Source organism: Urocitellus parryii, chromosome 4 (genome assembly GCF_045843805.1).
Source record: "Urocitellus parryii isolate mUroPar1 chromosome 4, mUroPar1.hap1, whole genome shotgun sequence".
NCBI classification, from domain to species: domain Eukaryota; kingdom Metazoa; phylum Chordata; class Mammalia; order Rodentia; family Sciuridae; genus Urocitellus; species Urocitellus parryii.
Genome location: NC_135534.1, coordinates 180,096,682 through 180,120,535, shown reverse-complemented (window position 1 = coordinate 180,120,535; position 23,854 = coordinate 180,096,682). Strand labels below are relative to the sequence as shown.

General features: G+C 34.9%; 1 protein-coding gene across 1 annotated transcript in view; it reads left to right on the top strand.

Moving 5' to 3' along the window:
- The window catches only part of Tex10 (testis expressed 10), a 43,977-nt gene that overhangs the window by 10,184 nt on the left and 9,939 nt on the right, over positions 1-23,854 (top strand). Inside the window, exons 5-11 of the mRNA XM_026415052.2 lie at positions 1,862-1,974; positions 7,271-7,509; positions 8,184-8,319; positions 10,485-10,660; positions 12,501-12,678; positions 17,752-17,840; positions 19,350-19,483. Of these exons, the coding sequence (XP_026270837.1) occupies positions 1,862-1,974; positions 7,271-7,509; positions 8,184-8,319; positions 10,485-10,660; positions 12,501-12,678; positions 17,752-17,840; positions 19,350-19,483 (1,065 nt within the window). The remainder of the gene's footprint in view (positions 1-1,861; positions 1,975-7,270; positions 7,510-8,183; positions 8,320-10,484; positions 10,661-12,500; positions 12,679-17,751; positions 17,841-19,349; positions 19,484-23,854) is intronic.

The window sequence follows — 23,854 nt, the reverse complement described above, 5'->3', positions numbered from 1 at the left end:
CTCTTAATATGTAGCTGATTTTAAAAATGAAAATATAATTTAACTTTTTAATGTACTTTGATTTTTAGGATCCTATATTAACAATGTTGACTTCAGGATTATAATTACTCATAAAAATTTGTATCTTGTATTTTAATGTTGGTTTACTTGCTACTTTTTATTTATGTGATCCATTGTTGTACCCTTTTCTTGTGAGAATTAGAATATGTAAACAGATGTAGTCATGCTTTTTGAGTCATTTTACTCAAAGATTTATTTGACGTCTATAAGTGGGGCAACTTAAGTTTGTTAAAATTCAGTTCTTCAATTTTACCAACCCACAATTTAAGTGCTCTATAGCTGCATATGGGTAGTGACTGCTGTATTGGATGGCACAGATATAGAACAGTTTCATCACTGAAGAAATTTGGTCTTTTTGAGTTCTGTGGTGCTGTTCTAGGCAGTGGACACAAAAAGGTAAACCTTACTGGTAATGAGCTTATAGTGATTATCTTATAGTTGATAAAAGGTGAACAAGTATATAATATTAATGCTGGAAATAAAATTTAAAATGAAGTCAGGTATAAAGAAGGCATGTGCTAGACATAGGAGTGGGGACTAGAACAGAATGATGAGTTGTCAGGAAATGCTCTCTGAGGTTAAGACATTAAAAAGTAACTGAATAAAGCAAAAGAACAAGACTTATAAATAAATATGCAGGAAAAAGAACATTCTTGGTATAAGGAAGTGTTCCTAGGTGTACTAGTTCCTAGGTGTAAACAAGTTTGGCATATTTGAAGAATGACTAGAAGGCCAAGTGCAAGTGAGGTACTGGTAGAAGTGGAAGATGAGGGAGAAGAAGAGTGACAGTGGCCAGATCATGTGGGACTCTGGTTCCTGTTAAAGGAGTTTGGATTTTTAGATAACTTTTATTTATTTATTTTTTTATGTGGTGTTGAGGATCGAGTCCATTGCCTCACACATGCTAGGCAAGTGCTCTACCACAGAGCCACAACCCCAGCCCTGTTCATTTAACTTTAAATGTCAAATTTATAAAACTAGAACACTAATGAACTCCTTTATGGTCACCATCTCTTCTAGTAGCCATCATCTAATGATTAATAGTAAAAGTCCAAGAGATGTCAAGTGTACACCTGTAAATAGAATCTGGAGCTTAGGAAGAAACATCTAAGGACTGATAACTGGGTACATCCAAACAATTAGAGGTCAGGAAGAAGAGAAGAACCCAGTATACTAAGCAGGAGCACCTGAGCTATAGCTAGCCGCATTAATACCTGAAATCCTATATCCTAGGAAACTGCTAAGTGTCTGGCAAAATGGGATGATTGGTTACTCTGTATCAGAAGAAATAAGAATGTTCATCTGGAATTTTTAAGTGTTTTAAGTAGGAGGGAATGACAAATTCACCATTATTGCTAAAGCATTTTACAGACATGCATTGCTTTAAGTTTTGGATACCTTTAATGAGAAACAATGGAATCACCGTGGATTGGAGTTATGGTATAGATAGAATGCTAAGTAGAAGAGTTTGTTTTGTGTATTTTATAAATATTCCATTAGTGGTTCAAATTCATAATATTTTCCAATCTCATTTACTTTTCCTTTTTCTTTCTTAAGTAGCAGATAAATTCAAGGAAATAATTATCAGGTACCAAAAGGATCTGTGGATGAAAATTGGATACCTTAATAGTTCATTCTGATTTTAAAATTTTATTTGCATCTTATATCACTGGCAGAAGATGTATCATAATGGACCATCTAAGCTGAATATTGACAAATTATCAAATTTTTTCTTAAAGTTTTACTGATTATTGTACATTTATTTCTCATAGTTAGCTAATCTTAATCTTTATTTCAACAGGAGTTCTGGCTTCGAAAGAATTACCTTATTGACTTCAAACACCATTTTATGAGTCATTTTCCGTATGCTTTAAAAGAAATAAGCAAGCACAGAAGGAAAGAGACAAATAAAAGGTATTGTGATTATTTTCCACTGTATAAATTTAAAAAGCTGTTAAAACTGAAATTATTAAAATGTAATTAATCATAGTCTGGCAATTTCTACATCATGAGATATTTAGATTTTGTGAAAATAAAAGTAGGCATAGTATGACTCTTTTGAACAAATCTTAGTAATTTTTTTTTTAATTTTTAAAAGTCTGTACAGTTGTGCTATGTGAATGTATAAAATTACATAAATGTACATTAATTAAAAATTGCCAACATGGGTGGTTTATTTTGAGGGGCACCATGTAGTTATTGATTCTCTGTCTAGAGAACTTTGGAAAGTCACCTTAGTATGCTCTCATTTTTACTTGAGGAAACTGGTAGTAAAAGTAGGATCAATGTCCTGAAGGAAGGAATTGGAAAAGAAAGGGGGAAAAGGGACAATAAATTAGAAGATGGAGTTTTAAAAAGTCAGCTTGGAAAGCATTTAAAATGTGTACTGCAAGTGAGAGCAGATAAATGTGAGAACACGTTATATAATAAAACTTGACAAGCAGGTATAAACGAAACACTAAAATTATAGTTGCTTCAAATGAGTGAACATTCAAAGAGGATCTTAAAAAGCCTGTCAACAGTCTTTAGGATCTTTAATATACAAAAGGGAAGAAACTAACTGGAGAAGCTTTGAGGCTGTGTGCTGTTTTCTTTCTTTCTTTCTCTCTTTTTTGAGGGGGGTGGAGGGTGGGTCAGTGGATTGAACACAGAGCTTTGTGCATGCTAGGCAAAGTACTCTTCCACTGAATTATATCCCCAGCCCCACAGGGGTTCTCTGAGCAGGGTTCAGGGACTATGCTGGAAGAAATAAGGCTGTTCTATAGATGTATGAGCTTTTCATTCATTCACTATTTATTTTGGTCACTTATCGTAAATAAAATATTTTGATAATAAAATATTTTAAGTTGTATTCCTTTCTTTCCTAAGTGATTTGATTCTGAATTGTAAGCAAGTGTGTCTGGATCCATTCAGGAGATAAAAACCACACCAATGAGTTTTAACAGAATTTAATATAAAGAATTATTATGTTTTAAAAAACTGAGAAGACAACAAGGGAATAGTAAGATATTATGGAAATAGCAACTCATATCTCTAGAACTGAGAACAAAGAAAAAAAGGAAAAAGCTTAGAGGAAGGGAGCCGGGACTGACTTCTGAGAAGCGGTTGCTGCTCAGCTGGTGTTCATGTCTTGGACTCAGAGAAGGTTGTATAGAGCAGGAGCCCACAACTCTGAAGGTTGTATAGAGCAGGAGCCCACAACTCTGCAAAGGGGGTTCTAGCTTGGTTCTGTTGGTATTTTCCTATGGGCATGGTGATGCTAGTTCTGTAGAGTTAGGATCAAAGAGTCCCTTTATTGAACAAACTGGAATCACTGTGGCTTCTAGGATGAATTGTGAACAAGCCTGTAGAAGAGGTGCAAGAAAAATACCCTGTCTTCCTCCTACAGCTTTCAAGTCTCTTTCTACCATCTCTTTATTGTTAGAAGAAGCCACATGCAAAGGAAAACTGTGGCTCACATAGTCCCAGCCCCAGGATCACAAAGTGGGGTTTGGAGGGTGAGTTGGAAGCTGAGAAGTAGTAGCTCCATAATTGGTAGAAGTGAATTAATATGGGGCTGAGGTTGTGGCTCAGCGGTAGAGCGCTCACCTAGCATGTGCAAGACCCTAGGTTTGATCCTCAGCACCACATAAAAATAAATAAATAAAATAAAGGTATTTTGTCCAAATACTTTTTAAAAATGAATTAATATAGATAACATAAGGCTTTATATAAGTATACTTATAACTGTACCATTAATTAACTGAATTTGTTGGGAGACAGATGATAAGTTTTTGTCAGGATAAATAGACAAAAGTTATATGGAGGGTAGTGTTTGAAGTGGATCTGAATATGGATGTGATTTCATCTAGTAGACTGTGTAAGGGACTAGAGACAATGTAAGTAAGGAGACCATATTCAAAACAAAACAAAAAACTGGAGAATATGGACCTGGCTGGGTCAGATCTGGTTTCTATTCTTCACTGACCTTGATACTGGAAATAACTTATTTCTGGAATTCATCTTACTTTTAGCCTTGATTCTTTTGTCATTGAGGACTTTTGGTTGGTCAAAAATGTTTTAGGGGCTGGGGATGTGGCTCAAGCGGTAGCGCGCTCGCCTGGCGTGCGTGCGGCCCGGGTTCGATCCTCAGCACCACATACTAACAGGGATGTTGTGTCCGCCAAGAACTAAAAAAATAAAAAAATTTAAAAAAAAAAAACTGTTTCAGGAAGACTAATTTATGGAGTTGCTTGAATCAGAGAGACCCTTTCTTGAGGAAGACGTTAGGTTTTTCCCTCCACACACAATTTTCTTATTAGAACAGAACTAATTCACAGTCCATCCAAGGTTTAGAAAGTCTTTGAGTTCCTGAAATCATGATGTAAAATTTTATGTGTGTAAAATTTTATGTGTGTTTGTTTTTTTTTCTGGTAAGGGGTTTCATATATGATTTTCACAAAAAAAAATGAGTTTAAATAATGCTTAGGATGTTTAGAATTTAGTAGACTCTTAAGTGTAAGTAAATGACTTTAAGAGTGTAGGGTATACTGTTAGCATTCAATAAATTTGTTGGACATTTAATATGTGTAAGCCACCTCTTGTAGTAGGTGCTGAACATTTAGTGATAAAGATAAATAGTACCAGTTCTCAGTGGAATTCAATCTAATGAGGGAGAATTTTTTTCTCTGATTATTGAATCAGTGACCCATTGTGATCAAATGAAAGAAGAGTTAGGGCAATATAAGAGTATATATAAATGGGTCAGACATGGTGGCACATGCCTGTAATCCCAGTGATCCAGGAAGCTGAGGTAGGAGGATCGAAAGTTATAAGGCCAGTCTGGGCAACTTAGCCAGACCTTTTATTTTAAAATTTAGAATTTCAAAATAAAAATAAAAGTACTGGTGGTATGTGGCTTACTGGTGAAGTGCCCCTGGATTCAATTCCCAGTACTTAACAAAAGGTATAGAACAAAGAGCTGGTCCTTGTTTTTTAGGGGGTTGGAGGCTTCTAGGAAAGGCTACTCTGATGAAGTGACATTTGTGCCAAGATACATATTTATGTACTCCCAGTTTCTTTAGCTTGCTGTCTGCATTTTCCCCTCATGTTGAAATGTAGTTACAAAGCTTGTAATTATTTTTATGGTAGAAAGTGTATATAACATAGCATTTAACCATTGTAACTACAAGTGTACTGTTGAGTGTCATTAAGTACTTTCACATTATTGTGCAACCACCTTCTGAACTCATCCTGAACTGAAGCTCTGTTTTCGCTAAACAGTAACTGCCCATACTCCTCCTGATAAGTATGGTTCAACGTATGTTTGCTTATTTTAGTACATCATGAATATAATCTACAGTATTTGTTCTTTTGTGTTTGATGTTTTCAGGGTTCATGTTGTAGCATGCATCAGAATTTCTTTCCTTTTTTAAAAAATATTTAATTCTTTTAGAGCAGTTTTAGGTGCAGAGTTCCTGTATATTTCCTGTCCTCACACATGCACAGCCTCTCCAACTATCAGTGCAGTTAGTGAACTGAACATTGATACATCATTTTCATTCAAAGTGACAATTTATATTCTTTTTCTAGATGTGTAAAGTGGGTTGGTATATATAGTCTTTAAACTTTTTGTATAAATTATTGGAGAAGCAGAATGAACTCTCTGAAGTTTGCAGTTGCCCATTGAGCTCTCCCAGATATAGTAATAGATTGTGTTGCATTAGATAAATCTAGGATAGTGTTTCTTATAAAGCTCTACCTGGGGGAGGAAATGTTGCAAATTTATCCAGGTTGCATTCTCTTTTAATGATAAAATTCCTGATTTTTAGCTGGACATATAGCTACATAAAATAAAAACTAGCTATCCTAGTTTCCTTTGCAGCTAGCTGGGAGTGGTTGTGTGGGTAATTTCTACAAAATTTTGCTCAGACTTCTCTTTCCAGTGTCAAGTGCCAGACTTCCATTTTGAGTTGTTTGTCAGCCATGCTGCCTGGATTTATGACAGTTTAGGTTCAGTATATACAAGGTAGAATTTATTTCTGGATTTCTGCTCTTTTTTTCTTCATCATCTCTTATCAATTTAGTCAATAGTGCTAGAATCTTTGATGCTGCCCTTCTCTACCCTCCCCAGCTCACATATGTGTATACATTTGAGCAAGTCTCATATCCAGACAATTTTTATTCTTTATAAATGTTTCCCTACTCCTAGTCCATACCAGTATTGACCCTAGTTTTTGCCCTTGCCTACTGTTGCCTGGATTGCTCCAATAGCCACACAACTGCTTCTTTGTTTATAGTCTATAACTCTTGTTTTTCCTTTTGTATTTGCAAAATCATCCATCTGAAAGAAGTTAGCCATGGTACTCCCTTGTCTGCAGAATTAATTTTGGTGTTCTTTGTAAACTGGTTTCCTTTTTCCTTTCTAGGCTCGTTGTTTCTAGCCTTGCTTTTGATGCTCAGCCACAACAAATTTATTTCCCTTTTCATGTATGTGTGGTTCTTCACAATTGTCCTTGCTGAAATCTAATCCAGAGTTACTGTTTTCCTTTAAAATTGATTACTTTGAGATATTTATAATTTTAGTCAACTCCACATTTTTCTAAACATGAAAAAAATGGACTGTACTGTTGAATAGTCTGAAATGAGTATGTTTTGAATTTCAGATTTTGTTCAATAAATATTGTATTCAGGTATTTAAAAATTTCAAGTTTTGAAAGAAACATTTTTGTTTGGCTAAGATAAATAAACTGATTTTAGTATGTGAATTATAAAGTTAATTCATTTCAAATCAGTGCTTACCTGAATCACTCTTCATATTTCATACAGGAGGAAATTATTACCAGGAGAAACTAGTGATTACTTAGAAGTAAAGCCAAGATCTGCTGTGATGTCCATTCAAATAAATGTTTTCTTAAAAAATCTTTAGGTCTTATCTTTCAAGTTTTTTAGGATTCCCATGCAGTATTGTGAAACCGTTTGTCTTCTGTATAAACAGCAGCATTAGTAATGAGCCATATGCAGGGTAATTCAGACTTTCTGAACAATCCTGATTCTGTAGTAAATAGTTTATTTACAGAACTATGACCTGAATCTTGCCTATACACTATGTCGTCTTGACATTTTATTAATTCTAGAAGGAATTTTTTTGTTTCAAGTACACTAAGTGAAGCAGCCATGGTAGACATAACACTTTATAGATATGTGTGTGTGTGTCTTTGTTTGTTTTTAGCATCAAGCATTGCACGATTCTCTCCAATAACGTAGATCATCTCTTACTGAATTTAACACTGTCTGATATCATGGTCTCCCTGGCAAATGCCTCAACTTTGCAGAAAGATTCCAGTTGGATAGAAATGATAAGGAAATTTGTGACAAAGACCCTTGAAGATGGCTCTAGGCTAAACAGTAAGCAGCTGAACAGATTGCTTGGAGTATCGTGGAGGTTAATGCAGATACAACCAAACAGAGGTACGTGATGCTGTTTTGCCTTGATCTGAGAAGAGCTCTTATGGTATTTAGTGACTAGCCATGAAATGGTGACTTCCAAACTTTTCCATGTAATAATTATATTCAGACCATATAAGGTAGCTAGCCTAAGAATTTATAAAGCACTATCTGCTTGAACTCTGAAGTCATTTTGGCCCCTTAGAAGGGAGGCCCATTGTGAAGCTAATTAATGAAGATTTCTATCCTCCTCTGCTCTAGTCTGACTGAAAATTAAAAGTTTTTCCCTTTGATCAATGTAGAATGAACATTCTATATTTCCTTGTCTACCTTTCTTCAGTGTAGGAGTTAAGTTACATTGTCCATTTTTTGGACTTATTTACTACAACTTTTTTCATTCAGAATCGAATCAAGGCTTTTCTGTTTGGTTCCAATCTAATTCACCTTTCGCTTTTTTTTTTTTTTTTGTCATCCCAAGGTTTATTGTACCTTAATAAAATTTATATTGTAACTTTTGGTTGGTTTGACTTTGGTTTTAGTTATGCTATTTTTACAGTAGGACTTTGATAGTTATCAATAGTTTGTAGCTAAGACCTGCTTTTGCCATATGGGCAGAGTAAAAGTGAATTTAGAGGAATTTCGGAGGTTATTAAAGAAATATTTTTGATTGATATCAGTTATTTTCTTTCTGTTTTTAGAGGCTACGGAGACTCTCATTAAGGCAGTTTATACATTATATCAACAAAGGGGCCTTCTTCTTCCAGTTCGGACTTTGTTACTAAAATTTTTCAGTAAAATCTATCAGAAGGAAGAATTGAGATCTTACAGGCTCAGGTAAAGTTTTACTTTATTATATAAATTTCCTTTTTCTATGCCAGATGTGGTGGCACACACCTGTAATCCCAGTGCCTCAGGAGGCTTAGGCAGGAGGATCGCCAGTTTGTAGCCAGCCTAAGCAAAAGTGAGGTGCTAAGCAACTCAGTAGGCCCTGTCTCTAAATAAAATACAAAGTAGGGCTGGGGATGTGGCTCAGTGATTAAGAGCACCCCTGAGTTCAATCCCTGGTACTCAAAACAAAACAAAATTTCTCTTTTCTCTTGCTGAATTGTTTGTAGTCTGTTTAAATATTTTAAATAAGCTGATAGAGTGATGAAATCTTTGGAGAAAGTGTCTCTCTCTCTCTCTCTTTTAATCCTATGTAGTGCATTTATGAAATGATGGAAAATTTTATAAAAAAGCATACTTAATAGTTCTCGTAAACTTTATATCCATATCTGAACAGTAAAAGCCTCTTTAGCATGTATTTCTACTTGTAGTTAGTGAACAGATGCAACAACCTATAGCAGCCTGTCTTAGTTAGCCTTTCATTGCTGTGGCCAAAATACCTGACAAAAATATCTTAGAGGAGGTTTTGGAGGTTTATTCCATGATTGGTTAAGTTCATTGCTCTGGGCCCAAGGTGTCTAGTGGAGGAAAGTGGCTTACCTCATCATGGCCAGGAAACCGGTGGGGGCACAGGGAAGCTAACCCTTCCAGGGCATGCCCCATTGACCCACCCTCTCTACCCACATCCTACCTGCCTGTAATTATCTGGCAGTCTATTCAAAGTAGATTACAGCACTCTGTCTAGTCATTTCACCTTCAAACAAGCTTTGGGGGACACTTCATATCCAAGCCACAACACGGCCATAATCTTTTTCTTCCCATAGAAAATATGGAGGTTAGGGCTGGGGATGTGGCTCAAGCAGTAGTGGGCTCGCCTCGCATGCGTGCGGCCTGGGTCAGATCCTCAGCACCACATACAAATAAAGATGTTATGTCCGCCGAAAACTAAAAAAATAAATTAAAAAAAAAAAGAAAGAAAATATGGAGATTGAATCATTAGCCATTAGTGACATATTGGGATATGTGGGATAAACTGGAGGACAATAGAAGATGACCAAGTTTCTGGCTTAGTGTAATACTATCAGAATGGAACTAAGGAATCAACTTTTTTTTTGGACACCCAGTATTTGCATCCATCCCAGGGGTGCTCTGCCACTGAGCTACCACCCTTAGCCCTTCTTATTTTTCAGTTTGAGACACAGTCTTCCTAAATTGCCAAGACTGTCCTTCAACTTGTGATCCTCCTGTATAAGCCTAAGTAGCTAGGATTGCAGGTGTGCATGGTTATGACCAGCAGGAATTAACTCTTTTGATATGGTAAATTTAAGATCATTTGAGCTAGTCAGGAAGATATGTGGTTGGGGTTTGCTACATGTGGTGGTGGCTCATGCTTGTAATCCCAACTATTAGAGACACTGAGGCAGGAAGATCACAAGTTCAAGGCCAGCCTGTAGCAAGCCACTGTCTTAAAGTTAAAGGGGGGGGCGGGGGTGCTGCGGATTTAGCTCAGTGGTAGAATACTTGTCTAACTTTTGAGACCCTGCGTTCAATCGCCAGTAAGAGAGAGGTGGATTGATTGATTGATTTGGGGTATCTCCATATATGTAGGTAGTTGTTGGACTATAGTCTGGTTTTTGCTGTAAATTTAGGTCTGACAATGAAGTGCATACTTACTTAAATCCCTAAGCTCTCAATGTTTGCTGTTAACCCAAGACGTTAGAGCTTTAAGTAAGTGCCCTATATAATAAATTAACACAAGTTCAAAGCCATTTTGTGTGTGGGCAAATGCATCAGCTTGTTAATAGAGTATAATAATTAACACTAAGTAGTTTACAAAAGAGTTAAGTATTTCTGTCCCTAAAGGTAAAACTACAATTTAGATATTATCCCATATTGCATAGTTTAGTGGGCAAAGTCTTGGAAAATGTTTCTTGTAGGTAAATGATGGGGACATCTTGTAGGCTTTCAAATGTTTAAATGAACAAATGTGTTATTGGTTCATAATTGGTCACTTGGTAGCATGTTTAAATTATAATCTTTTTTTGTTAGTTCAAATTTATTTCCCTTGCCTTTGAAGATCACACTTTGTCATGTTTTCCCTTGGTCTATCTAAGATACCGTAGTAAAGTGTTATCCCGTTGGCTTGCTGGTTTACCTTTGCAACTCTCTCATCTGGGCTCCCGAAACCCTGAACTCTCAACACAGCTGATTGATATCATTCATACTGCTGCAGCACGAGCAAATAAAGAATTACTAAAAAGTTTACAAACTACTGCTCCCCGAATCTATGGTAAGAGTTCGTTAAGTGGCATACGTACTCATTGGTTTATCCTAGTGTAGGAAATAAATTAAGGGAATCTCTTTAGCTTTGCCGCCTTTTTAGTTATGCTGTCGTCAAATTGCCAAAATTAAAAACTAAACAGTAAATTTATTTTCAGGATTATTGTTTGTTGGAATTGTTATAGAGGATTAATGTTTGTAGATGATATTTTTTTTGGCAGGGTGTGGAGTGGTACCAGGGATTGAACTCGGGGGCACTTGACTACTGAGCCATCTCCCCAGCCCTATTTTGTATTTTTATTTAGAGACAGGATCTCACTGGGTTTTTTAGTGCCTTGCTTTTACTGAGGTTGGCTTTGAACTTGAGATCCTCCTGCCTCAGCTTCTTGATCCTTTGGGATTACAAGCAGGTGCCACTGAGCCTAGCTGCCAATGTTTTTTGTGTATCTTTGAAACCACTTCCTATTTATAAATTCAAAACTAATAGGAGACTTAAGAAATTCCTTTGAAGCTTTAATGGCACTATAATACCTTCATTACTTATAATGAATATATTGTATGACTTCTTTATATTTTTACTTTAGTATTCATCCCTGGAACTGACTTAAGTGTTTAATATTTTAAGCAAAAAATATGACTAAAATACATGAATATACATGTGTGTATACATGTGCATATAGTTTGTGTTTATTGAGATTGATTCATATAATTTATTGAGACATAATGATAAAATCTACCAATTTACAATATATACTTCAGTGGTTTTTAAATATATTCCAAAGATTGTACAGTTGTCACCACTATTTAATTCTAGAACATTTTCATCACCCTAAAAAAATACTCTGTACTCAGTAATTGTTCCTAAGATTCTCTCTCCCCCAGTCCTTGGCAACTACTAATCTACTTTGTATTTTTATGGAATTGTCTATTTTGGACATTTCGTATAAGCAGAATTATATAATACAAGGCCTCTTATGTCTAGCTTCTTTCCCTTAGTATTATATTTCAAGGTTCATCAGTCTTACAACAAGTATCAGTACTTTATTCCTTTTTACAGTTAAATGATATTCCCTTTACTCATATACCACTTGTACATATCAAAAGTGATGGATATTTGGGTGGTTTCCACCTTTTGTGGGTCATATATTAAGAATTTTAATGTATTTTATGTTATATATTTATATGTTTTAATATTTTTCTATAACTTCTAAAAAAAAATTGGGGGGTGATGAGGGTTAAGCCCAGGGGCTTAATCACTGAACTATACATCCTTTTTGTTTTGAGATTGGATCTTGTTAAGTTGCTGAGCTTGCTGTCTTCCTACCTTAGTCTCCTCCTGAGTCACTGGAATTACAGGCATATGCCACCATACATGGACCATGGATTATATTTTAAAATATTGTACATATATGTATAGGTACATAGATATATACTCACATGGAGCAGACAATCAGGTCTTTTACCTTAAATTAGGTTGATATTGTAATTTTCACTGTTCAGCTAAATTGCTTGTTTTTCATTGTTATGCTTTGTGCTCAGTCTTGTTTCCTTTTCACTCCCATCAAAGTTCTTATTTCTAACAGAACACTTAGATATTGTGAAATTATTATAGTGCTCAATAAATAAATAAATTTTGAATACATGATTATAATGTTCGATGTTTTACTTCAGGAAATAGCTTAATAAGCCATAGATAAATGATTTATGATAAAATTTTTGTATGTAATTGATATGAATGAACTTCAACATAATTTGTCAGCCTGTGATTCAATAAAAGCCATCAACATGCTTTAATCTGCAGTTTGTATATATTGTATAGCTGAATTTAATATTTTTACCTACCCCACTAGATCCACAAGAAGGCACTGTGGTCGTTCTCCCTGCAGAGTCTCAGAAACGTTTGGTTCAGCTTGTATATTTTCTACCCAGTCTACCTACTGATTTGCTTTCTCGATTAAGTCGTTGCTGTATTATGGGAAGACTCAGTTCAAGTTTGTCGGCTATGCTTATTGGGATACTACACATGAGGTATCTTGTTCAAATGAGCTATATTTTAAGTGTATAATCTTTCCCCCCCTCTTCCTCTTACTGGAAACTGGTACAATACAGAAGGCTTTTAAAGCCACATATTGCTACTACTCATATTTGATATAATTGCAACTCTGTTAACATTTATTAGCTGAGGAAAATTTGCCTACTGTAAAACTGCTTCATGTTTATGTCTCATGATTTATATAGCTAGATTAGAATGAGGGTTGAAATTCAATCAAAAGCATGAAGGTGTGAGTACTCTGCATAAAATCTTAGGGGTTAGGAAATTGTCACCTAGACTTTCTGGGAATTCAGAATTTAATTAGCTGCTGAATTAAATAAGCTTGTGGACTCAGATCAGGAATTACTTAAAGTCTCTCTTTTTGTAGTAAAATATACATAGCATAAAATTTACCATTTTAACATTTTGTGGCTATATTGGTATTTTACAGAATTATTAATTCATCTCAAACTAAAATACTACCCACTAAACAATTCCTCCCTATTTCTTCCATGTCTCACCCCCCAACTCCTCCTAATGACTATTTTGTCTTTTTAATTTTTATCACTGTGGATACTGCATATTGTTTTTATTTTTATGACTGGCTTTTTTGCACCTTGCCCTTGAGATTGATCTTAAGGGTGCTCTATCACTGAGTTATGTCCTTTCCTCCCCACCACCTTTATTTTTTATTTTTAGTTTTGAGATAGGGTCTTACTAAGTTGTTGGAGGGTCTAAATTGCTGAGGCTGGCTTAGAAATTGTTCTGCCTTAGCCTCTCTTGTGATTACAGATATGTGCTTAAATTTTATTTAAGTTTAAGGCTGAGTGATATTGTATTTTGTGTGTGTGTGTGTGTGTGTTTGTGTTTGTGTGTGTATTACTGAATTTTGTTTATCCTTAAATTTTTTTTTCTTAGTTGTAGATAGACACAGTACCTTTGTTTTATTTATTTATGTTCTGCTAAGGATTGAACCTAGTGCCTCACGCTTGCAAGTGTACTACCACTGAGCTATAGCCCCAGCCCCGCCATTCATCTTTTGATAGAAATCTGGTTTTTTTCCCATCTTTTGGCTAATTAGAGTAATGTTTCTAATGCACATTGGTATACAAATATCTTTTTGAGGCCACTCTTTCAATTTTTGGCCATATATCTAGAGATTAAATTGCTGGATCATATGGTAATACTGTGTTTTTATTTATTATTTTTTGGTGCTGGGGATTAATCCAGTGATTAATGCATGCCAGTCAAGTGCTCTGCCACTATACCCCCATCTCATTTATTTAGATTTTTGAGTAATTGTTATGCCATTTTCTATAGTGACTGGGCATTTTATTCTGAAAAGTTTTTGTAATAATTTCAAATTGCCAGTGTTGAAAGAATCCTTAAACACTTCATGTTTGTAACAGAGTAATTTGGTATTCATATCCATCAATATTTATTGGTAGTTGTGGCTCCTTTTAATAAACTTTGTCAGTCTTTTCATACAATATAGGACAAATATTTGACTAGTTACTAAAAGTGTGCTACATAACTGACTATACCTTTCCTTCTAGCAGATGAGAGTTATTAGTAATATGTTGTTTATATATGAAAGTTCAAGGTTTATTTCTTCTCTGTATATGTGTTAGACTTGGTCATTTTTAAGTATTTTAAAAATTGATTAATTTCCCATATTTTTCTAAATCTGAGGTGGCTTTGTATTTACTAACTTCCAGTGGAGGGCACTCTCTACCTTAGGTATAAATTTAATCAGCCAGTTAAGACCCACCTTTTGAACCATAGTTGAAATTAATTTACTTTGGAAACTGCATTTAATATATTTATCAATGTCAGATATGATTCACTTTTTTTGGGGGGGGGCTGGGGATTTGTAATGAGTATTGGGAAAATACATATTGATAATAAGGACTCATAATCTGGGTTTGTGGCTCAGTGGTAGAGCGCTTGCCTAGCATGCGTGAAACACTGGATTTGATCCTCAGCACACATAAAAATAAGGTTTTGTGTCCATTTACAACTAAAAAAATATTAAAAAAAATAAAATAAAAGCAGATTGGGTTGTAGGAGGTGTAGCTCAGTGGCAAAGTGTATGTTTAGCATATATGAGCTGCCTTGGCATACATACATGCAAAGCTGACTGGTTTTGTAGTTAAAACTTTACCAAACTTGAGTTTTGCTTTTTAGTGGTTTGTAGAGTCCATTAGTAGATTTATCTGTAGATGTAATATTCCTGTTTAGAGTAATCTCTTTTTGAAAAAAATACAAAATTAAGGTTTTTTAACTTTCCTAGACTTGGCATTATATGACTTTTCAAGTAGGGTCAGAATTTAAGACTCATGTTTGGTTCCTTAGACATTTTGGGTCACTTCATATCTTTCAGAATATTCCCTTTTATCCTTGACTTTCATTTTCTCCTCCTACCTGTACTGATGTCAAATTAATTTCTGTGAAATGTAACTTTAATCATTTCTGAAATTTTTTTGTTGGGGTGGGGAGAGGTTACTGGGGATTAAACTCTGGGTGCTTTACCAATGAGCTCAATTCCCAGACCTTTCTATTTTTTATTTTGAGACAGGGTTTCAACTAAGTTGACAAAGGTGGACTGGAACTTATCCTTCTGCCTCAGCCCCCCTGAGTCACTGAGATTATAGATGTGTGTCATCGCTTCTGGCAGTTATTTCTTATTTTGATTTTGTTACATTAATTGAGCCATGAGATTAAAGTTAACTCAAATTTTTGTAGTTCTTAAGACCCCCTGTCTCTATCAGAAATGTTTATTGAAAGCAGGATACAACTTGAGTGTTCCATGTATGAAAAACCCATCAGCTAGAAATCATTCATGTTTATTTTCTCTTGAGAAGTATACTTGGATTTGCTGTCCCTACCTTTTTACCAACCCATTTATGTTTTCTTAGAATTTTATTTTTTTTTGCATATCATTCTACTGCATGCTCACTAAGGTGTTCAGAAGTAGTTTGAAAACAAACTAATAGGCTCTTGAACCCAGTTTAAAAACAAAAAAACAATCATGGGCTGGGGTTGTGGCTCAGCAGTAGAGCACTTGCTTAGCGTGTGTGAGGCCCTGGGTTCAATCCTCAACACCACATATAAATAAATAAAGGTATTGTGTTCACCTACAACTAAAAAAAATAATTAAAAATTTTTTTATAAAAGCTATCACTTGTACCATCCTATGGCTAAACAGCAGCAAATTCATTTTAAGTGTCTCTTTGGGGACAAATGACAAACTATTATCACACTGTCTTTTAAACTATGGTGACAATATTTGTTCTGATGCCTACCTTGTGTTGTTCCATGATCATAGCAAGTTCTTTCCTTTCTGCTTCTGATTTGTTTACAGCTGGATTAGGGAAATATAAAGCATAAATATTGAAAATAATTTGAAATGTTATATAAAGAAATTGTTTGGACTAAGAAAATTTGGCTTGGGTTTTAAGTAGGGTGAACATACAACCTGGCCTGCCAGCAACTGTTTCAGTTTACCTCTTTTGCTCTTGCATAGTTAGTAATAGCATTCCTCTCTCTTTTCATAAGTGTTCTGCCTTGTACAATGTATATGATCATCATAGTTTTAAAAACAGTGTTGATGTAATCACTTGTCATTTTCCCCCTAAAAAACTTAAATGTATTTTCTTCTTTTAGCCACTGGGTGGCACAATTGCTTCCTATATTTACTGGGTTCAGAAGAATATTTTCTAACCATTCTTTTGAACTCCTTTCTATAGGGCAACTGTGGCTTTCTATGACCTTTTAGATTGTGATATTTCTTCCATAAATCTTCACTTGTTGCCTGCATATGATACTCAAAAAAAGTTTTTTTAATTTTAACCCTCCAAATTTAAGACCATTAATAAACATGATGGAGTTATTATGATAGTAAAAAATTATTAAGTGCTTATTGGTGAATTAGAAACTCCTAACTTTATCACATTCAGAATTTGTAAGCTCAGTTTTTTGAATCTGATCATTTCCCTTTTTGCTATTTCTGTGATTGATGTTTGCTCTCATTCTAGCCTTTCCTTGAAGGAAGTTACTGGAAACTCATCTCAGCAGGAATTGTAATCCTCATTTAATGAAAGGCTGCTTTACATTTAGTTATTCCCTTAAGTCCTTAGCCAACATCTTAGCTGCACTATATAGTGAAATAGATTTTGAGAAACACAGGGCTGGGGATGTGGCTCAAGTGAACCCGGGCTGCTTGCATGCCAGGCGAGCGAGCTACCACTCGTAGCGCTACCACTCGTAGCGCTACCTAGCATGCGTGCGGCCAGGGTTCGATCCTCAGCACCACATACAAAGATGTTGTGTCCGCCGAGAACTGAAAAATTTTCTCTCTCTCTAAAAAAAAAAAAAAAAGAAGAGGAGGAGAAACACATAGTTGTCTTTACTTTTGCTTAGGTAGGAAGCTGGAACTTGATTAAACATAACTCATTTGCTGAATGTTAGACTTTATAAAAATCAAATAGTAAGTACATAGTGATAGAACTAGTGCTGAAAAAGCAAAACTTCATTTTGGCTCTTTGGAGTTTAGTTTTGGAATGTGGTGGAAGTTTTCTGCTATACCATATAATATATTTGAATCATTTGTGCTTTTTAATGAAACTTTACATAAAAATGTTAGAATTTAAAATTTTTATATTATAGGACTTGAGCCCTTTTATAAAAAATTAAAACATTATAGCTGGGTGTAGTGATGCAAACTTGTAGTTCCAGCTATCTGGGAGACTGAGGTAGGTGGATTACCAGTTTGAAGCCAGCTTCAGCAATTTTGTAAGACCCTTAGCAACTTAGCAAGACCCTGTTTCAAAATAAAAAGGACTGGGTAAAGTGCCTCTGGCTTCAATACCCAATAGCAAAACAAAAACATTATATACTATGGGTTTTCTTTTAAGCTATTAATAGTCTTATTAAAGGAAAATGATTTGATGTGGTTTCTAGCTCAGTAGCTGAGCATAAGGAGGCTGTGGTTTCAGTCCCTAAGACCCTTAGGTCCCCTGAAAAGAAAATTGAACTTCTGATAATAGTTCTCCCATTGTTTTTTATAGATCATCACTTTCTGGATGGAAGTATTCAGTTAAAGACTGGTTGATAACTGATGTGGACTATTTCAGCTTCTTATTTTCCACACTTACAGGTAACCCCATTTTACTTGCCAGGTCACAAATTAAAAAACCTCATTCTTCTAAGATTTGCTGTCTTATCTGTTTGGTTCCCAGTATGGAAGATGATAAGTAATCTGTCTTAGAAGGATTTTTATTATAAGTGAAAATCTTTGAAAGAATATTTGTACCCTGCAGTATCAAGTTCCTGAAGCAGGTGGTACATGATTCAACTTCAGTGACTCAAATCTCTCATAAATATCCAACACTTTGGGTTATTTGAAAATCATGTGATTATATTTTCATCTCCTTCCTAGTCTATATTCTTAATTTTATTCTCATCCTTGTTTATAGTGAATTGTACCTAATAGGCTCTTTTTCAACTAGCCAGAGAAAATTCCACTGCATGGTTTAAAAATGCAGCAAATAACAGATCTCCTTTCCAAACATGTTCAAATGTTCAGTTTGATATAATAATATCAGGTTTTGATTAATTCTTATACTACATTCCATTTACCCTCAAAACAAAATTGCAAAATGAGTAGAAATGCTGTCTTATTATCATTTTGAATAATTGTGCTATTTCGATATTAACCTTTTTATACTTAGATGATAATGATGAGATTGAAATTTTCTAAATGCTTGAAATTAGGGGGATTAGTTATTATCCAAATCCAGAAAGAGCTTGACAGGTTTCAGAATGAAGTTGAATCTATTAAGATAACTATTTTAAAAATTAACTCCTACGTGTTAATTTCATATTTTTTGGATGAGCACATTTGAGGTAGGAGGGATTTATATTTTATGTTTATATATTTATATAAAAGTTACCCGTCAAAAAGCTTTTAGTTTTACAAAACTCAAAGTTAGTACTGTTATGTGGCTATTAAACTTAGATAATGCCTCTTCAGGGTGTACTTATGGAAGGATAGTGGTCTGAACATCTAGGTAGTGGTATTTAATCATTCTGAGAACAGCTACTTTGGCACATTGTCTGTGTAGCTTGGGTCAAATGTACTGGGGTGATAAAGAAATCAAAATTTTGTTAACTAAGGTGTAGTTGAAGGAACTACAAATGTATTGTCCATCTGCAGGACCCTGAGTTCAGTTAAGAAACAAAAAAATAGACTTGGGGGATACAGTCATTTTAAAACAGGGCTTTTATCTAAGAAATGTAATGTTTGGCATTGTAAAAGTATGTTATTTTTACTCATTCATTTGCTTTTTCAAAACGGCTTTTATCTAAGAAATGTAATGTTTAGCATTGTAAAAGTATGTTATTTTTACTCATTCATTTGCTTTTTCAAAAAATTTTATTTTTTTAAGTAAAAGTATATATTTTACTTTGGGTCAGAGCACATAATTATGTGAATTTAACTGCCTCATTACTACAAGTTCATTTCTTAAGATAATTATATGATATGTAGAAACTAAAGAAGGGTTTGCTGGAAGGTACATGTTACCTGTTTATCAAAAATTATGAAGACTGTTACTGCTTTGTAATTAATTTATTTTTACATGGCTTTCTTTCTTAACTGCTTTAGGCTTTTCAAAAGAAGAGTTGACTTGGCTTCAGAACCTCCGAGGAGTTCCTCATGTCATCCAGACACAGCTTTCCCCTGTGCTGCTCTACCTTACAGACTTGGATCAGTTTTTACACCATTGGGATGTAACAGAGGTAATAGAGCATCTCAAAACAAACTGATAATTACTGAATTTCTGTTTATTAACCACCAACAGTTACTATATGTGTTAGGGTTGCCTTGTGAGCTGTTTTTATAGAGAAATTAGTATAAGAAATGATCCCTGTTTTGAAAATGCTTATTTGGGAGAGGAGATACTTGTAAGAGGAGTGGTTTTCATTATGAAACTTCATTAGAAATAGAACAAAAATCAATACTTTGAATGATGGAGACATTTATTTTCTTTTATTTAGCATAAAATAGATCCATCTATTTAAAAAAGGAAAGAAGTCTAATTTTTAAAATAAATACAACAAATTTAAACAATCTTTTAAAAAGAGGACTTTGATTTATATATGATTCCTTTTACAGACCAGAAATTTAATAACTTTAATATATTTTAGTATTTATGAAATACTTTGGTTTCCAAAGCAATTATTTGTTTCCTTTATAAATATTAAGGCAAATCTTGTAGATATCTAAAAAATTAAACTTTATAAATAAGGTGAATATTTTAATATTTAATATTTTGTTGAAATATTAACATGTTTATGTTTCAGTACTATTTAATGAAACCTCTATCTAAAACCACAAGTCTAGCTGGGCACTGCAGCATACCTGTAACCCTGCAGTTTGGAAGGCTGTGGCAGGAGGGTCGCAGGTTCAAGGCCAGCCTCAGCAATTTAGCAGTCCCTAAGTGAGACCCTGTCTAAAAATAAAAAGGGATGGGGATTTGGCTCAGTAGTTAAGGGCCTATACAATCCCTGGCACCAAAACAAAACAAAACAAAAACAATCAAGCAAGTCTAAATTAAATTGGAATTATAAGATTGATAAGTTGTTGCAGATGTTACCAATGCTTAAACTAAATACACAAAAACATTACAACACTAAGGCTTTGATTCATTTCTCCTTTTTTTGGCTTGATGTAGGATTAAATTAAGGGGCCCTATGCTTTCTGAGTATATGCTATACTGCTGAGCTTAATGCCCAGCCCCATTTCTTATTTATTTTCTTTTTTAAAATATTTCTTGGGCTGGGGCTATAGCTCAGTGTTAGAGTGCCTCCCTTTCACGTGTGAGGCACTGGGTTCGATCCTCAGCACCATATAAAAATAAATAAAGGTATTGTGTCCATCTACAACTGAAAAAAAAAAATTCTTCACTTACACTCAAAGTTGCTTATTCTTATTGATTATAAGTGCAATTATGTCATCCCATGTAATTTGGGGTGGGGTATCAGGGTTTGAACTCTGGGGCACTCAACCACTGAGCCACATCCCCAGCCCACTGAGCCACATCCCCAGCCCTGTTTTGTATTTTTATTTAGAGATGGGCTCACTGGGTTGCTTAGCACCTGGGTTTTGTTGAGTCTAGCTTTGAACTCGAGATCCACCTGCTTCAGCCCCCCAATCCATTGGGATTACAGGTGCCACCGGATCTGGCTTACCCCATGTAATTTTGGTTTTAATCTTTCACTTATAATCTGCACTTATGTTTTTGCTGGCTGATTTTTAAAAAATGATCCAAGAGGCCCTGGCCAGGACATTGCATTTTTTCCCATAACCCAATGACTAACCCCCACCCCTGTCAGTGTTCTTCTGTTTTGTTGTTGCACTTTATTCTGAATTCTCTTCAGGTTCTTTTGACTTTTAGGGTTATACTTCTTATAGATACTTAACATTTTTCTGTCATGGCCTTTTTTAAAATTTTAGATCTATTTTATACTAAATAAAATACCTTTATTTAGTTCTGTTAAATGCTTATTTTTGAGTTATAGGTGGATACATTAAAAAAAAATTTTTTATGTTGTGCTGAGAATTGAACCCAGTCCCTCACACATGCTAGGCAAGTGCTCTACCACTCAGCTACAGCCCCAGCCCTGTCATGGCCTTTTTTTGACTTTGGTTTTGACACTTATGGCTTTGCCAAAGACATTTATCCTCCTCTTATATTACTTACAGTATGTAGTATTATGTTTACTTGGGGTTCTTCAAAAATACTGATGTTTTTAAAAATGAAAAGAAATAATGAATTGAGGTGAAGGTCTTGCTTACTAGATTCAGGATTGCCAACAGTATATAATAATGGTAATTGTGTCCTTTGAAAGCACAGGCAGATTCTGATTTATTTAAAGTGTTCTGTCAGGCATAGTGACACACACCTGTAATCCTGTTGACTCAGGAGGTGGAGGTGGGAGGATCCCAGGTTTGAGGCAGGCCTCAGTAACTTAGTGAGACCCTGTTGAAAAATAACAAGGGTTGGGTTCAATATCTAGTACCACCCTCCACCCCCACCCATCAAGTGTCCTGACATTTTGAGGAAAGCATTGTATGGGGATTCCAGGCATAGACTTGCCAGTGTCTAGTGTGATGACTTGAAAACTCAACCTTTTTAGGCATTGTTATTATGAGGTCATAATATATGGTGGTTCTTACAGCTCTGGTTTCTAACTAGCAATTAAACAAAATTTTTTATAAGCCCATCATCTGTAGAAAGCCAAGACACAGTTGTCATTAAAATGTGATTATCCATATATCTGAGGTGAACATTTGCCAAGGCCACCTATTAAATTCCAAGGTTGCTATCTTTGCAATGTTAGGACATAAATTAGGGAAAATTGTAAAGTCTTGTTTTTAGTTATTGAAGTTTTTAAGCAAAATTTATTTTGGATAAACTTTGTTATACTTCAGTCTTCAGGTGAAAATATTTGAAATAACATAGTTTTTGACATGTTAAGTGCAAAAAAATATGTTTTTCTAATAACTTAATTTGGGCAAGTTACTGGAGTGGACTTATCTGTTTGTATTATGGCAGTGTTATATGCCTAGGTAAAAAATATTTTTTTAAATAGCAGGACTTTTTGGAGTATGTATTATTTAAAAAATATAGTTGAGAAGGATAGACAGATCATAGTGAAAAAACATATTCCAAGTTCCTGATTTGCCCATTTTCCCTCCCCAGGTTCTGCTAGTTTCTGTTACTTAGTTTTTTCCTAAATAACATTTATCTTCTATGTCTTTACAACAAACTACCTATATGCATATGTTCTTTGGGTTTTCTACTCTTATAGAAATAACATATTGTTTATATTGTTTTGGACTTGGCAGTGTTCATTTAATGTCTTTGTGATCGTTCTTCCTGGCCACTAAAGAAATCATACAGCTGTATGATTGTATGATCTTTCTTTTAAAAACAGTAATTAACAGGGGAGGATCCCAAATAGAGATTTTCTTTCCAGGCCCAGCAAACAGTTTTAAGGTTAACTGTCATTTGTAAGATATTGAATGGGTGTTTTGTTTTGATTGTGCTGTGGCTCAGACTCAGGGCCTCATGTTTGCTAAGCACATGTGCTATCTGGGCTACCTTACAAACTCCCAAAGTTTTTTTTTTTTTTTTTGGTACTTGGAATTGATCTTAGGGCCTCCTGCATGCTAGGCAAGTCCTCTACCATTGAGCTCTCTTGCTCTTTTTATTTTGAGACAGGGTTTCATTAAGTTGCTCAGGCTAGTCTTGAACTTTCTCTCCTCCTGCCTTAGCCTCCTGAGTCACTGGGATTGTAGGCGTGTGCCACCACACTGGCTAAGAATACTTTTTAACATGAATAAACTCTGAAAAAATGGTCATACAAAGTAACAAACAGTCTTAAGAAATAACAGTATTTTCAGTATTTTTTAAATCTCTCTGTGTCTTTCTCTCTCTCCTCATTTTTTTGGTATGAGGGCTTGAACCCAGGGGCACTTAACCACTGAACCACATCCCTTCCCCTTTTTTGTATTTTATTTAGGGACAAGGTCTCACTGCATTGCTGAGGCTGGCTTTGAACTCACCATCCTCCTGTCTCAGCCTCTCTAGCTACAATTATAGGTGTGCACCACCATACCTGGCTCTGTTCTTCATTTAGAGTAACGTAATATGTATTTATAGTTTCACCATAAATGTATATAACTTCAAATTTTATTGTTTCGTTTTACATGTTACTGAACTTTTTTTTAAAATATTTTTTAGTTGTCAATGGACCTTTATTTTATTTATTTATATGTGGTGCTGAGAATCGAACCCAGTGCCTCACACGTGCTAGGCAAGCTCTACCACTGAGCTACAACCCCAGCCCCCATGTTACTGAACTGTTAAAAAATAAAATAATACCTTTTTAGTAATTTGCTTTTATTCATTCAACATACTGAGAGAGTTATGTTAATGTGTCAAGTAGTTCATTCTTTTTCAGTGGTGTATGGTATTTCATTGCAAAATAGGAATTCATTGTCTTCCATATTTTGAGTATTTTTAGATTTTCATTTTTTTTCCCTACTTTTGGCATCAAGGGCATTTATCTTTAATTGCTCTTTAACTTAACACAGTCTACCTC